Source organism: Artemia franciscana, chromosome 12 (genome assembly GCF_032884065.1).
Source record: "Artemia franciscana chromosome 12, ASM3288406v1, whole genome shotgun sequence".
Classification (NCBI taxonomy): Eukaryota; Metazoa; Arthropoda; class Branchiopoda; order Anostraca; family Artemiidae; genus Artemia; species Artemia franciscana.
In genome coordinates this window covers 24,644,084-24,659,016 of record NC_088874.1, presented here as the reverse complement: position 1 = coordinate 24,659,016, position 14,933 = coordinate 24,644,084, and the positions used below count along the sequence as shown (strand labels likewise).

The 14,933-nt window shown below is 33.5% G+C and overlaps 2 protein-coding genes across 7 annotated transcripts in view; one reads left to right on the top strand and one right to left on the bottom strand.

The window, feature by feature from the left end:
• The window catches only part of LOC136033896 (trafficking kinesin-binding protein milt-like), a 143,891-nt gene extending 132,621 nt beyond the window's left edge, over positions 1-11,270 (bottom strand). For all 5 annotated transcript variants that reach the window (XM_065714886.1, XM_065714887.1, XM_065714884.1 and 2 more), the window contains exon 1: positions 11,089-11,270. In XM_065714886.1, coding sequence (XP_065570958.1) covers positions 11,089-11,146 — 58 coding nt within the window. In that variant the 5' untranslated portion in view covers positions 11,147-11,270. The remainder of the gene's footprint in view (positions 1-11,088) is intronic.
• Positions 11,271-11,401: 131 nt separating this feature from the next.
• The window catches only part of LOC136033895 (microtubule-associated protein RP/EB family member 1-like), a 43,029-nt gene continuing 39,497 nt past the window's right edge, over positions 11,402-14,933 (top strand). For both annotated transcript variants that reach the window (XM_065714883.1, XM_065714882.1), the window contains exon 1: positions 11,402-11,555. The gene's annotated coding sequence lies outside the window, so the exon portion shown is untranslated. The remainder of the gene's footprint in view (positions 11,556-14,933) is intronic.

Sequence of the window (14,933 nt, the reverse complement as noted above, 5' to 3'; positions counted from 1 at the left end):
CCCCCTTCATGGAAATTCTCTTTGCTTATGATAAATTTCTCCATGGAAAGATCCTCCCACGTAGCCGCTTCTTCCGGCCCACTTCCACCCTAATGCGAAACGGTCCCCCTGAAAACGTCTCTACAGTCCATAATAACCATTACTATATGTAAACAATGGTCAAAGTTTTTAACTTGCAGCCCCTCCCCAGCAGGACTGTGGTGGATTAAGTCGTCCTAAAAAACATATTCTTCGACTATACTGAATAAAATGGCTATGTCAAAATTTTTATCCATGGACTTTGGAAAAAAATGAGCATGAGAGGGAGCCTAGGTATCCTAATTTTTTTTGTCACTTAAAAAGGGCACTAGAACTTTTAATTTTAGTCAGAATGAGCCCTCTCGCAATATTCAAGGACCACTGGGTCAATGCAATCACCCATGGGAAAAAGGAAAAACAAACAAACAAACAAATAAACACGAATAAAAACAAAAACAAAAAGAAAAACAAATAAACACGCACCAGTGATCGGTCTTCTGGCAAAAAATACAAAATTCCACGTTTTTGTAGATAGGAGCTGAAACTTTTACAACAGGGTTCTCTGATACGCTGAATCTGATGGTCTATGACTTTTAGGGGTTGTTTCTCCATATTCTCTAAAGTAAGGCAAATTTTCTCAGGCTCGTATCTTTTGGTGGGTAAGACTGAACTTGGTGAAACATATACATTTTAAATCAGCATTGAAATTTGGTTCTTTAGATGTAACTATTGGTATCAAAATTCCTTTCTTTAGAGTTTCGGTTACTATTGAGCTGGGTCTCTCCTTACTACAGTTCGTTACCACGAACTGTTTGATATTCTAATGAAGAAAACTAATTGTGTTTATGGATATCTTTTTTATATACTTCGTGTTTGGCCAAAGATAAGAGAATCGTGGTAGCCAAACTGTCATAAAGTGCACTTTTGTTAGTTTTTTTTTCTTTTTTTTTTTTTAACTAGACGGTTTGTTTCATTGTAATATTGTCCGAACTATCATATCACAAAAGAAAGTTTGGAAAAAACGAAGAATTATTTATTTTCAGGAAGCTTCAGGCTGGATCCAAATCAAAGTAGACTTTTAGTTGTCTTCAACCTTTTTATTTCAGTCTTTTGCATGACCTTCTGATGTCTACTATTTTTTTTTCACGTTATCATCAAAACTTGGGGATAAGTCTTTGTCATAACCATGTTTTTAAGTTGTGCACCGAATTCAAAATTTGTGCCAACCTTCATAGAATTTTTTTTATCAACTGTTGGCGAAAGTCGGTGAACTCATAAATGATGTTTTTTAAGATACGTAGTCTATATGTCCCAAAAAGCTCAGTTTGGATACTAAACTATGCTATTCAAAAATATCTCCATGTATTTGTTCCTAATACAAATTTTTCAATATTTTCTATGTTCACATCCATTACTTGAGAGAAAGGCTGTATCCAAGTGATTTAACCCTTCTCCCCACCCAATGTCTTTCCGACTCGTAAAAACGTAATAAAAATTAATATTTCGTTTGTGTTTTTTTAACTTTTTTTAAACCTCCCCCTGAACAAAATCTTTTTGCAACCCCTCACCCGTCCCCCGAAAAAAAAATCCTGGATACAGCCTTTCTCGAGAGATTTAACTTGCCTTGGCTATTTCACCTATTTCAAGTTTCGATAATGAAGGTAATATAAAATACTAGCTGTTGGGGTGGCGCTTCGCGCCACCCCAACACCTAGTTGGAGGGGGCGCTTCGCGGCCCCCCAAGCCCCCCCGCGCGCGCAAGTCGTTATGCACCATATTAGTTACGCGCCATTGTAGTTGTGTCCCTGTGTCCCACCTGTGAATATATATATATATATATATATATATATATATATATATATATATATATATATATATATATATTTAACTACGTAAAACTTGCAAATGTACAACATTCTTGGCTGTCCCATTGTCTGTGCATATAAATAGATTGTCAGGTTCACCAACTCTTGAACATGCAACATATAACTGTCCATGGGAAAAACAATCTGTATTCAGATCTATACCTCATTATTCTAATGATTGCCCTTGAGCTTTGTTGATGGTGATTGCTAATCAAACATTCCCTGTGTCCCTGTTGTCATTTATATATCCCCCTGTGCCCCTCGGCGTCCCGTTGTAGTTGTTTCCCTGTGTCCCGGTCGTCATTTGTGTCCCGGTGTCACAGTCTGTAATTTCTCTTTGAGTGTCGCGGTCGTCATTTAAATTCCCTGTGTCGCAGTGTCCCGGTCGTCATTTTTGTCCTGGTCGTCATTTGTGTTCCGGTGTCCCGGTCTGTAATTTCTCTTTGAGTGTCCTGGTCGTCATTTATATTCCCTGTGTCCCGGTCGTCATTTGTGTCCCGGTGCTTTGTTGATGGTGATTGCTAATCGAACATTCCTTATGTCCCGGTCGCTTTCTCTTTGAGTGTCCCGGTCGGCATTTATATTTCCTATGTCCCGGTGTCCCGGTCGTCATTTGTGTCTCGATGTCTCGGTGAGTAATTTCGTCAATCAACAAACATGACGTCAGTCGACACACTAACATGACGTCACTCGACACACATACAACTTATTTTTATATATATAGATGTCCCGGTGTCCCGGTCGTCATTTGTGTCCCGATGTCCCGGTGTGTAATTTCGTCAATCAACAAACATGACGTCAGTCGACACACAAACATGACGTCACTCGACACACACACACAGACAACTTATTTATATATATCTACTAGCTGTTGGGGTGGCGCTTCGCGCCACCCCAACACCTAGTTGGTGGGGGCGCTTCGCGCCCCCCCCCCCCCCAAGCCCCCCCGCGCGCGTAAGTCGTTACGCGCCATAATAGTTACGCGCCATTGTAGTTGTGTCCCTTTGTCCCACCTGTGAATATAGATAGATATATATATATATATATGGTTTTAACTACGTAAAACTTGGGAATATACAACATTCTTTCTGTCCCATTGTCTTTGCATATAAATAGATTGTCAGGTTTACCGACTCTTGAACATGCAACATATAATGGTCCATGGGAAAACAATCTGTATTCAGATCTATACCTCATGATTCTAATGATTGCCCTTGAGCTTTGTTGATGGTGATTGCTAATCGACCATTCCCTGTCCCGGTGTCCCGGTCGTCATTTACATCCCCCTGTTTCCCCCGGTGTCCCCGTTGTAGTTGTGTCCCTGTGTCCCGGTCGTCATTTATATTCCCTGTGTCCCGGTCGTCATTGTATCCCGGTGTCCCGGTCTGTATATACATTCGTTTTTTAGTTTTGTTTTTCTCCTTTATTTTTTTCCTTTTTTTTCTTTTTTAGCTTATTTAGATTTTTAGATTTTTTAGTTTTTTTATTAGTTTTTAGTTTTTTTTTCTTTTTAGTTTTTTTGTCCCGGTCGTCATTTATATCCCCCTGTTTCCCCCGGTGTCCCCGTTGTAGTTGTGTCCCTGTGTCCCGGTCGTCATTTATATTCCCTGTGTCCCGGTCGTCATTTGTATCCCGGTGTACCGGTCTGTATATACATTCGTTTTTTAGTTTTGTTTTTCTCCTTTATTTTTTTCCTTTTTTTTTCTTTTTTAGTTTATTTAGATTTTTAGATTTTTTAGTTTTTTTATTAGTTTTTAGTTTTTTTTTCTTTTTAGTTTTTTTGTAGTTTTTACCTTCTTTTTAGTTTTGTTAATTTTTTTTTTTACTTATGTCCTGGTCGTCATTTATACTCCCTGTGTCCCGGTGCTTTGTTGATTGCTAATCGAACATTCCTTTTGTCCCGTCGCTTTCTCTTTGAGTGTCGTCATTTATTTTTTTCTTTTTTAGTTCTTTTAGTTTTTATCTTTTTTAGTTTTTTTTAGTTTTTTAGATGAAATTTTTTTTTAGTTTTTTCCTTTTTTTTCTTTTTAGTTTTTTATTGGTTTTTACCTTTATGTTAGCTTATTTTTCAGTTTTTTCCTTTTTTTTTAGTTTTTTTTTATTTTTTATTTTTTTTAGTTTTTTACCTTTTTTTAGTTTTTTTAGTTTTTTTAGTTTTTTTAGTTTTTTAGCTTTTTTACTTTTTCTATTAGTTTTTAGTTTTTTTGTAGTTTTTGCCTTTTTTTAGTTTTTTCAGTTTTTTTTTAGTTTTTTATTGGTTTTTACCTTTATTTTAGCTTATTTTTCAGTTTTTTCCTTTTTTTTAGTTTTTTTTTAGTTTTTAGTTTTTTTAGTTTTTTACCTTTTTTTAGTTTTTTTAGTTTTTTTAGTTTTTTAGCTTTTTTATTTTTTTTATTAGTTTTTAGTTTTTTTTTGTAGTTTTTGCCTTTTTTTAGTTTTTTTAGTTTTTTAGCTTTTTTATTAGTTTTTAGTTTTTTTTGTAGTTTTTGCCTTTTTTTAGTTTTTTTAGTTTTTTAGCTTTTTTATTTTTTTTATTAGTTTTTAGTTTTTTTTGTAGTTTTTGCCTTTTTTTATTTTTTTTCAGTTTTGACGTCACCTGATCCAGTTTTTTCAGGTGACGTCACCTGATCCACGATCCACAGATCCACAGACAACTTATTTTTATATATATAGATAGTTTTTTTTTTACTTATGTCCTGGTCGTCATTTATACTCCCTGTGTCCCGGTGCTTTGTTGATTGCTAATCGAACATTCCTTTTGTCCTGGTCGCTTTCTCTTTGAGTTTCGTCATTTATTTTTTTCTTTTTTAGTTCTTTTAGTTTTTACCTTTTTTAGTTTTTTTTTAGTTTTTTAGATGAAAATTTTTTTTAGTTTTTTCCTTTTTTTCTTTTTAGTTTTTTATTGGTTTTTACCTTTATTTTAGCTTATTTTTCAGTTTTTTCCTTTTTTTTAGCTTTTTTTATTTTTTATTTTTTATTTTTTTTAGTTTTTTACCTTTTTTTAGGTTTTTTAGTTTTTTTAGTTTTTTAGCTTTTTTACTTTTTTTATTAGTTTTTAGTTTTTTTTTGTAGTTTTTGCCTTTTTTTAGTTTTTTCAGTTTTTTTTTAGTTTTTTATTGGTTTTTACCTTTATTTTAGCTTATTTTTCAGTTTTTTCCTTTTTTTTAGTTTTTTTTTAGTTTTTAGTTTTTTTTTAGTTTTTTACCTTTTTTTAGTTTTTAGCTTTTTTATTTTTTTTATTAGTTTTTAGTTTTTTTGTAGTTTTTGCCTTTTTTTAGTTTTTTTAGTTTTTTAGCTTTTTTATTAGTTTTTAGTTTTTTTTGTAGTTTTTGCCTTTTTTAGTTTTTTTTAGTTTTTTAGCTTTTTTATTTTTTTTATTAGTTTTTAGTTTTTTTTGTAGTTTTTGCCTTTTTTTAGTTTTTTCAGTTTTGACGTCACCTGATCCAGTTTTTTCAGGTGACGTCACCAGATCCATCCACAGACAGACAGACAACTTATTTTTATATATATAGATATATATAAAAATAAGTTGTCTGTGTGTGGATCTGTGGATGGATCAGGTGACGTCACCTGAAAAAACTGGATCAGGTGACGTCAAAACTGAAAAAAACTAAAAAAAATAAAAAAATAAAAGCGTCACCTAAAAAACTAAAAAAAACTAAAAAAGGCAAAAACTACAAAAAAAACTAAAAACTAATAAAAAAGCTAAAAACTAAAAAAACTAAAAAAAGGCAAAAACTACAAAAAACTAAAAACTAATAAAAAAAATAAAAAAGCTAAAAAACTAAAAAAACTAAAAAAGGCAAAAACTATAAAAAAAAATAAAAACTAATAAAAAAGCTAAAAAACTAAAAAAACTAAAAAAAGGCAAAAACTACAAAAAAAACTAAAAACTAATAAAAAAAATAAAAAAGCTAAAAAACTAAATAACTAAAAAAAAACTAAAAAAAGGTAAAAAACTAAAAAAAAACTAAAAAAACGGAAAAAACTGAAAAATAAGCTAAAATAAAGGTAAAAACCAATAAAAAACTAAAAAAAAAACTGAAAAAACTAAAAAAAAGGCAAAAACTACAAAAAAAACTAAAAACTAATAAAAAAAGTAAAAAAGCTAAAAAACTAAAAAAACTAAAAAAACTAAAAAAAGGTAAAAAACTAAAAAAAAAATAAAAAATAAAAAATAAAAAAAGCTAAAAAAAAGGAAAAAACTGAAAAATAAGCTAAAATAAAGGTAAAAACCAATAAAAAACTAAAAAGAAAAAAAGGAAAAAAACTAAAAAAAAATTTCATCTAAAAAACTAAAAAAAAACTAAAAAAGGTAAAAACTAAAAGAACTAAAAAAGAAAAAAAAACTAAAAAAAGGAAAAAAACTGAAAAATAAAGGAGAAAAAGAAAACTAAAAAAATATAAATAAAAATAAAAAAACTAAAAAGATAAAAACTTCAAAAAAAACTAAAAGATAAAAACTAAAAAAAAAGTTAAAAGAAAAAACGAAAAAAAAACTAAAAAAGTTAAAAAAAAAGTAAAAAGAAAAAACGAAAAAAAACTAAAAAAGCTAAAAAAAAGTAAAAAGAAAAAACGAAAAAAACTAAAAAAGCTAAAAAAAAAAGGTAAAAACCAATAAAAAACTAAAAAGAAAAAAAGGAAAAAAACTAAAAAAAATTTTCATCTAAAAAACTAAAAAAAACTAAAAAAGGTAAAAACTAAAAGAACTAAAAAAGAAAAAAAAACTAAAAAAAGGAAAAAAACTGAAAAAAAAGGAGAAAAAGAAAACTAAAAAATTATAAATAAAAATAAAACAAGAGCTAAGAGCTCATATGGCACTTGTGACGAGATCGGAAGAGCCGAGAGCTCATATGGTACGAGGTCGGAAGAGCCAAGAGCTCATTTGGACGAGGTCGGAAGAGCCGAGAGCTCATATGGTACGAGATCGGAAGAGCCAAGAGCCAAGAGCTCATTTGGCACTTGTGAGAAGGTCAGAAACTAAAGTTAAATTTTATAGCACAAGATCCTTCTAAATATCAAATTTCATTAAGATCTGGTCACCCTTTCGTAAGTTACAAATACCTCAATTTTCAAAATTACCTCCCCCCTCCGAATTCCACCAAAGAGAGCAGATCCGGTCCAGTTAGGTCAGTCACGTATCTTAGACAGGTTTCTATTCTTCCCATCCAGTTTCATCCTGATCTCACCGCTTTAAGTATTTTCTAAGATTTCCGGTCCCCCCAACTGCCCCCCCCCCCAATTACGTTTGATCCGGTTGAGATTTAAAATAAGATATCAGAGTTACGAGGTCCTTCTAAATATGAAGTTTCATGAAGATCCGATCACTCCTTCGTAAGTTAAAAATACGTTATTTTTCTTATTTTTCAGAATTACCCCCCCCCCCCCCGCAATTGAGCGGATCCGTTCCAATTATGTAAATTACGTATGCAAGACTTTTGCTTATTTTTCCGACCAAGTTTCATCCCAATCCCTCCAATCTAAGCGTTTCCCATCATTTTAGGTCTCCCCACCCCAAACTTCCCCCAATGTCACCAGATCCGGTCAGGATTTAAAATAAGAGCTTTGAGCCACGATATCCTTCTAAAAATCAAATTTCATGGAGATCCAATCACCCGTTCGTAAGTTAAAAATACCTCATTTTTTCTAATTTTTCAGAATTAACCCCCCCCCCCCCAACTACCCAAAAGAGAGCGGATCCGTTCCGTTTATGTCAATCATCTATCTAGGACTTGTGTTTATTTTTCCCACCATGTTTCATCCCGATCCCTCCACTCTAAGTGTTTTCCAAGTTTTAGGTTCCCCCTCCCAACTCCCCGCCCCCATCACAAGATCTGGTCGGGATTTAAAATAAGAGATCTAAGACACGATATCCTTCTAAACATCAAATTTCATTGAGATCCGATCACCCGTTCGCAAGTTGAAAATACCTCATTTTTCTAATTTTTAAGACTTACTCCCCCCCCCCCCCAACTACCCCAAAGAGAACAAATAAGTTCCGATTATGTCAATCATGTATCTAGGACTTGCGCTTATTTTTCCCATCAAGTTTCATCCCGATCCCTCTACTCTAAGTGTTTTCCAAGATTTTAGGTTTCCCCCCTCCAACTCCCCCCAATGTCATCAGACCCAGTCGGGATTTAAAATAAGAGCTCTGAGACACAATATCATTCCAAACATCAAATTTCATTAAGATCCAATCACCCGCTCATAAGTTAAAAATACTTCATTTTTTCTATTTTTCCGAATTAACCGGCCCCTACTCCCCCCCCCAGATGGTCAAATCGGGAAAACGAGGAAAACTATTTCTAATTTAATCTGGTCCGGTCCCTGATACGCTTGCCAAATTTCATCGTCCTAGCTTACCTGGAAGTGCCTAAAGTAGCAAAACCGGGACTTTAGGTTTTCCCCCTCCGACTCCCCCCAATGTCATCAGATCCGGTCGGGATTTAAAATAAGAGCTCTAAGACACAATATCATTCCAAACATGAAATTTCATTAAGATCCAAATACCCGCTGATAAGTTAAAAATACTTCATTTTTTCTATTTTTTGCGAATTAACCGGGCCCCCACTCCCCCCCAGATGGTCAAATCGGGAAAACGACTATTTCTACTTTAATCTGGTGCGGTCCCTGATACGCTTGCCAAATTTCATCGTCCTAGCTTACCTGGAAGTGCCTAAAGTAGCAAAACCGGGACAGACCGACAGACAGACAGACAGACCGACAGAATTGGCGACTGCTATATGTCACTTGGTTAATACCAAGTGCCATAAAAACTAAAAAGATAAAAATTTCAAAAAAACTAAAAGAAAAAAACTAAAAAACCTAAAAAAAACGTCAAAACCAATAAAAAAGAACTAAAAGGGGAACACTGGGACACAAATGACGACCGGGATACTGGGAATATAAATGACGACCGGGACACAGGGAATGTTCAATTAGCAATCACCATCAACAAAGCTCAAGGGCAATCATTAGAATCATGAGGTATAGATCTGAATATGGATTGTTTTTCCCATGGACAATTATATGTTGCATGTTCAAGAGTCGGTAAACCTGACAATCTAAATAAATGACGACACTCAAAGAGAAAGTGACCGGGACAAAAGGAATGTTCGATTAGCAATCAACAAAGCACCGGGACACAGGGAGTATAAATGACGACGACCGGGACACAGGGACATAACTACAAAGGGGACGCCGGGGTGCACAGGGGGATATATAAATGACGATGGCGACTCAGGGAATGGTCGATTAGCAATCACCATCAACAAAGCTCAAGGGCAATCATTAGAATCATGAGGTATAGATCTGAATACGGATTGTTTTCCCATGGACCATTATATGTTGCATGTTCAAGAGTCGGTAAACCTGACAATCTATTTATATGCACAGACAATGGGACAGCAAAGAATGTTGTCACAGGTGGGACATATGGACACAACTACAATGGCGCGTAACTAATATGGCGCGTAACGACTTACGCGCGCGGGGGGGCTTGGGGGGGTGCGAAGCGCCCCCACCAACTAGGTGTTGGGGTGGCGCGAAGCGCCACCCCAACAGCTAGTATATATATATATATATATATATATATATATATATATATATATATATATATATATATATATATATATATATATATATATATATATATATATATTTATATATATATATATATATATATATATATATATATATATATATATATATATATATATATACAGATTTGATACGCTCCACTGGCGTAATTTCGTCAAACTCCTGGGGGGGGGCAAAGTTCCAGCCAATTTTCCCAAAACAAGTGAAAATGACATTGAAAACTGAAAAATAAGCCATATAGTACTTTAAAGGTAAAGATGTACAGAAGAAAACTGAAACATTTCTGTAAATGCTTGAATTATGCAGGCTTATCTTATTTCTGACATGATTTTCAGCTGGGAGTGGGAGTTATAGGGGTGGAGGGGACCGAAATCTAGGAAGGGTAGTTGCCCCCCCCCCTCTGCAGCATAGCTAATTACGTCCCTGGTGCGCTCATTCCCAGTATTCCCGCTCTGCCCATTTAGATTCATCTTCAGCCAACCACCCTTGAAGAAGAAATAAATTTTGACTAAATCACTTAAGAGCCGAGCATAGATCCTTCCATAAATTTCAGTTCCTACTTTAATTTGAGAGTAAATTCCAAGATTTGGCTATTTCAAGATCCATTTTCATTGCGCTCTATTTGGAGCTTCACCCCTCCCCCCCTCTCCAAAATTCCAACTGCTTCATTTTTTTCTTATTACCTTTTCTTTTCTTATTTAAAGACGCACATGGAAGGGGCGGGGGATATTTCATGATATTGTATATATTTAGAGAGAAAAGTATGCTTTTCTGGCAAAAAAGCTTTTCAACCCCGTCCTTGAAAATTTGTTGAAAGGTCCTCCTTCAAATTTATTTCGGGACACTCTTGGATGTCGTTTCTATAATTTACTATTTACAAGATAACACCCCTAAATCATGACACCGCTATAGGTTACTTTTTGGAGTCTTTATTTCATATCAGTGTACTTTTCTTTTCTTTATATCTGAACTTTCTGGGATTTATATAACTATGCCAAATATGCAATTGATTGATTATTAATTTCCCATTTAAATCCTTCTCCTTTCGGTGTTTTTTTGGCTTATTATTTCTGTCTATTTTACCTCTTGTAATTTAGTGGGCGGTATGTTACACAGCACAAATGAAACCGGATAGGAGAGTGGATAGACTGAAAATGTGTCATTGGGCATTTAAATCTTATAAGGAAGTAAAGGAATATATCTTTTGACATTAAAAATATGGCAAACAAAGTTTGACATGAAAATCTCCAAATTGATCATATTTGTTCTAATGGGTAGCGAAAATACACTAGATTTTGGAATTAGAAACTTTTGAAATTATGAGGAAACAAATAAAATAAGAGAAGACGGATTGAACCAATGATCAGATCCAGATAGTAGAAATTATTGCTAGGGAGGGGGGAATCTGGTTTCCTGAAAATGACTTAATATTACTTTGCTTTTTTTTATAAGAGTCGCTTATTATTGAGAGTCAATTTTTATTATGCAACAGCAACTATGATCGTTTTATATTGGGTAGATCCATTTAAATGCTTAGACTGCTAAGGAATCTCAGTTACGTAATAACTATAGAAAGTGGGGCGATAGAAAACTCTCAACTAACCTGTAATAGTTTCCCTTGTACACCGCTCTGGCTCTACGGATACTCCCACTTCTATCATTAGAACTTTTTATGTGTATCCTAAATTAGAATGCTTTTTTTGGGGCTAACCATAATAACTCCACATAAACTATTTTACTTGAGACAAGCTATTTCATTTCTAAACCTGGTATGTCTAATGTAAACAGATACTTAAAAAGCGCTCTAATGTCTAAAAGAGAGAACCGTAATGTTGTAGGGAACTCGCGCATACAAGAACAAGGATAAGTTTTTCTTAATCATTCTGGGACAGGAGATATCCGGCATCGATATCGATCTGTGATTCAACAAGGAGTCAAGTTTGCAATTTCTTGTTTTAGGGATTTCATTCTGTTAATAATGATTTCATTTTTCCTCGCGAACTGCAGAAGAAAAGTAGCTTATAGGTTAAACCTAGTATCTTATCTTTTAAAAGTTCCTGAAAATATCAGGTTTGTCACTTTTTAACTTAAACCTTCCTTATTGCTTATGGAGGTCGGTATTTCAGGTTGTTAGATTAGCTCTTTTTATTATTATATCTAAGGTGATTATAAACCAAAAGTGGTGAAAGCTAGACTGAAGATAAAATTATGCCCAGGCTATCTGCCAGTGGTAACTGAATTTGTGCTCTAGACTTGTTAAATGGTAGTATAATTTTAGTAGAGTACTTAGCAATAGCTTGCCCAATCACTGTGGTTAGGTATCACTTCTTAATGGTCTTAGATATAGCCAAAAGTGTGTATTTGTTCATTGTTTTGCATCCCATGATGTGTCATATTTTATTGTTACTTTTTTGGATTATAGACCTGGTAAAAAATTCTTCTAAATGACATCAATAGGCTACAATTGTTCTTTGAAATTATTTTGAGATTTGGCTAGGCTACCTTAAATCACACTTGCAAGGATATTGTCACCAGCCAGTAAAGATAGTGTGCTGACTGATAAGGTAAGTTCAAAACTAATTATCAGGGCCTGTTGCACCATTCCTTGTCAACCAATGATCTGAATGGTCCAATACTGGCAGGAGAGACTAACCAAAATTATCTTCAAAGTGTAAAACTACCATTAATCACTATCAGTAAATAAATAAAACTTGAAACAAACAGAAATTAAAATAAATAGCCAAGTCAAACACAAAACTAGCAAAAATTAACATAATTATGGCTGACAACCCCCATTCATTCTCAAGACCAGAACATAATTTTGGGTACTGGAAAAAATGATGGTAAAATTCTAGTCAGTTGACTTCTTGCTATCTCAGAAAGGGTTTAGGTTAGGAAAATGAAACTTTCAGGAAAATTTTGAAGCAACTACCTCCACTCCTTCTCCCTCTAGAGGGCCCTGACCTTTGATGACCTTTAAAAATATGTTAAAAAAGTTAAACCTTGCAAAATAGATCTTCTGCTTAATTGAAGGACAACAGAATTGTTCATAACTTTGCTCAATTCCATTTTATAAAGTTTTAAAGATATGCAAATACATTTCCTAAATTTTTAAAAAAAATTGATATGGCTCAAAATTCTACTCAAATAACTGGAATTGCGTTTTCAGAACTAAAGGGAGAGAAAAAGCAACAAGTAACTGAAAATTAAGGTAAAATGTTGTTTTGTCAAAATTCAATAGGTATGGACCTGTCATGTAGGCAAATTTCAGTGCCCTCTTGAGGGAGAAGGAGTAGAGGTGGGTACTTTAAAATACCTTCCTAGGACATACTTTAGTCTATAGATTCATTCCTGAACATTTCATTTTCCTAACCTAAACCCTTTCCAAGATAGCAAGAAGTCAATAAACTAGAATTTCACCAAAATGACTATAGATTGTCAGTTTAATATAGATATTAGTCATATGTATTCCTTGAAGTCTTAAATTTATTTATTTATTCAAGTAAAAAAAATTGAGAACATTTAAAATATAATTTGGTTTCTGTAAAGCACAAATTATGTTCTGGTCCTTAGAAGGCATCAGGGTTATCAGCCCTAGTAATGCTAATTTTTGCCTGTTTTGAGTTTGACTCATCTATTTAAACTAATTTGAGTTTCATTTATTTATCAATAGTGATTTGTGGTAGTTTTCTGCTTGGAAGATCACTTGACTTTATTTCTGCCGATATTTGGCTTGATAGAGCTCTTTACTTTTCTTTGAAAAACTTGTTTTGTGGAATTTTTTTTTCAATTAATATCTGTTTGTTTTTTATTGACACAGTCTTTTTCATGAAAAAAAAACAACATTTTATTTCTTTTCAGAATTTTCTATAAGAATTCATAGTTTGGCTTGCTATTTGTATGTTGGGAGGAATTTTTTTAACAATTTTTAATCCTGACACAACTGGTGTTTTTAATTTTATACCACCTCAAGTTGAACTGAAAAAGAAACTTAATATCATTCCCAAAAGTTTCTATCTGTTCTCTTTGACAACCTGGATATGCTTACACTAATATTTATTTATCTGAATTGTAAGAAAAGTAGTAATAGTAGTAGCCCAAAAAGACTGCAACTTAATTCCCCCAGTTTGTTTTCAATACATTGACAGAGTGTCATATTGGCAACTGTAAACATAATGCTTTTTGATTTGGGTTTTAAAGTTGTATTTAGTTTTAAAGCATAATGGGTCAATTGCATAATTGGGGTTGGTGGTTAACTTGCTCAATAAGACATAGACATAGTTGCTAAAGACATAATTACTCAACCATTCCAGCAGGCTGAACAAAATAGTTTTCGCAAAATTTAGACTGGATATGTTAGGAAAATGAATTACCTTGAGAGATAGGCTGATTGTCCTTTAATTCCTTTTTACTCTTAAAAGAGATACTAGAACTTTCTGTTTTAAATTAGCTCCTTTAAATTTTTCAATGATATTTCTAGCTATCATAGAGTAGTTCTGCCTATCATATTGCTTATATGCCCTTTTGAAAACCTGCATGTATACAGTTTTCTTGTTTAACTGAAACTCCCCTTAAATGCTTCCTAGAAGTTTTACCTTAATACTCTTAACATCATTAGTTACAGCTACTGTAGTGGTAGTATTAAAATTTTATACTTAGTGCCTTCTGGCTAGTTCAAACTCCCCCACAACTTACTCTTAAGGTCTAATTTAATAATATAAGTTGTTCTTGAGATATTGCTTTGTCATCCTTTTGAAAGTCCACATGCTGATAGTTTGTTTTCATTCAGTTCAATGTCCACCTAAATATTCCTTATATTGCATTACTGAAGGCATTATTATATGTTCTTTGGACTTTTGGTTACAAAATGGCTGTCTCAAAATTCAATTGAATATGTTTGGGGGACAGAAGATGTCAGGGGGGGGGCTTATTTTCCCTCCATCACATTTTCTCTTAAAATGGAACTAGAACTATATGCTTCCACTCAAATGAGCCTTCTCTAAAGTTCAAAAGACCACCTTTTCTATAAAAAAAACATTACATGCTCCCAGGGCATTACTTACAACCCTTACCCCCATGACTCTGGGGGTTGTGTCAACTGCAAAGGTTTTGTTATGTGATCTTTGGACTATTTTTCAACAAATGGCTATCTCAAAATTTCTATCAGATGCATTTGGGGAATATATGATATGGGAGGAAGGTATATCTGCCATCTGATAATTTTGACTCATAATAGGACACTTAAGCTTCAAATTTTTCATCCCTTGATCACCCTTTGAACTCTATACAACCACACTTTCCATAAAAACCTTATATTCCCTCAGGGCATTACTGACAAACCTTTCTCTGAGGGCTATGGGGGGGTCTCATCCTCAAAGACATAATTTCTGGACTTTTAAACTGTGTCAAACAAAATAGCTATCTCAAAATTCTGATTAGAAGTGTTTG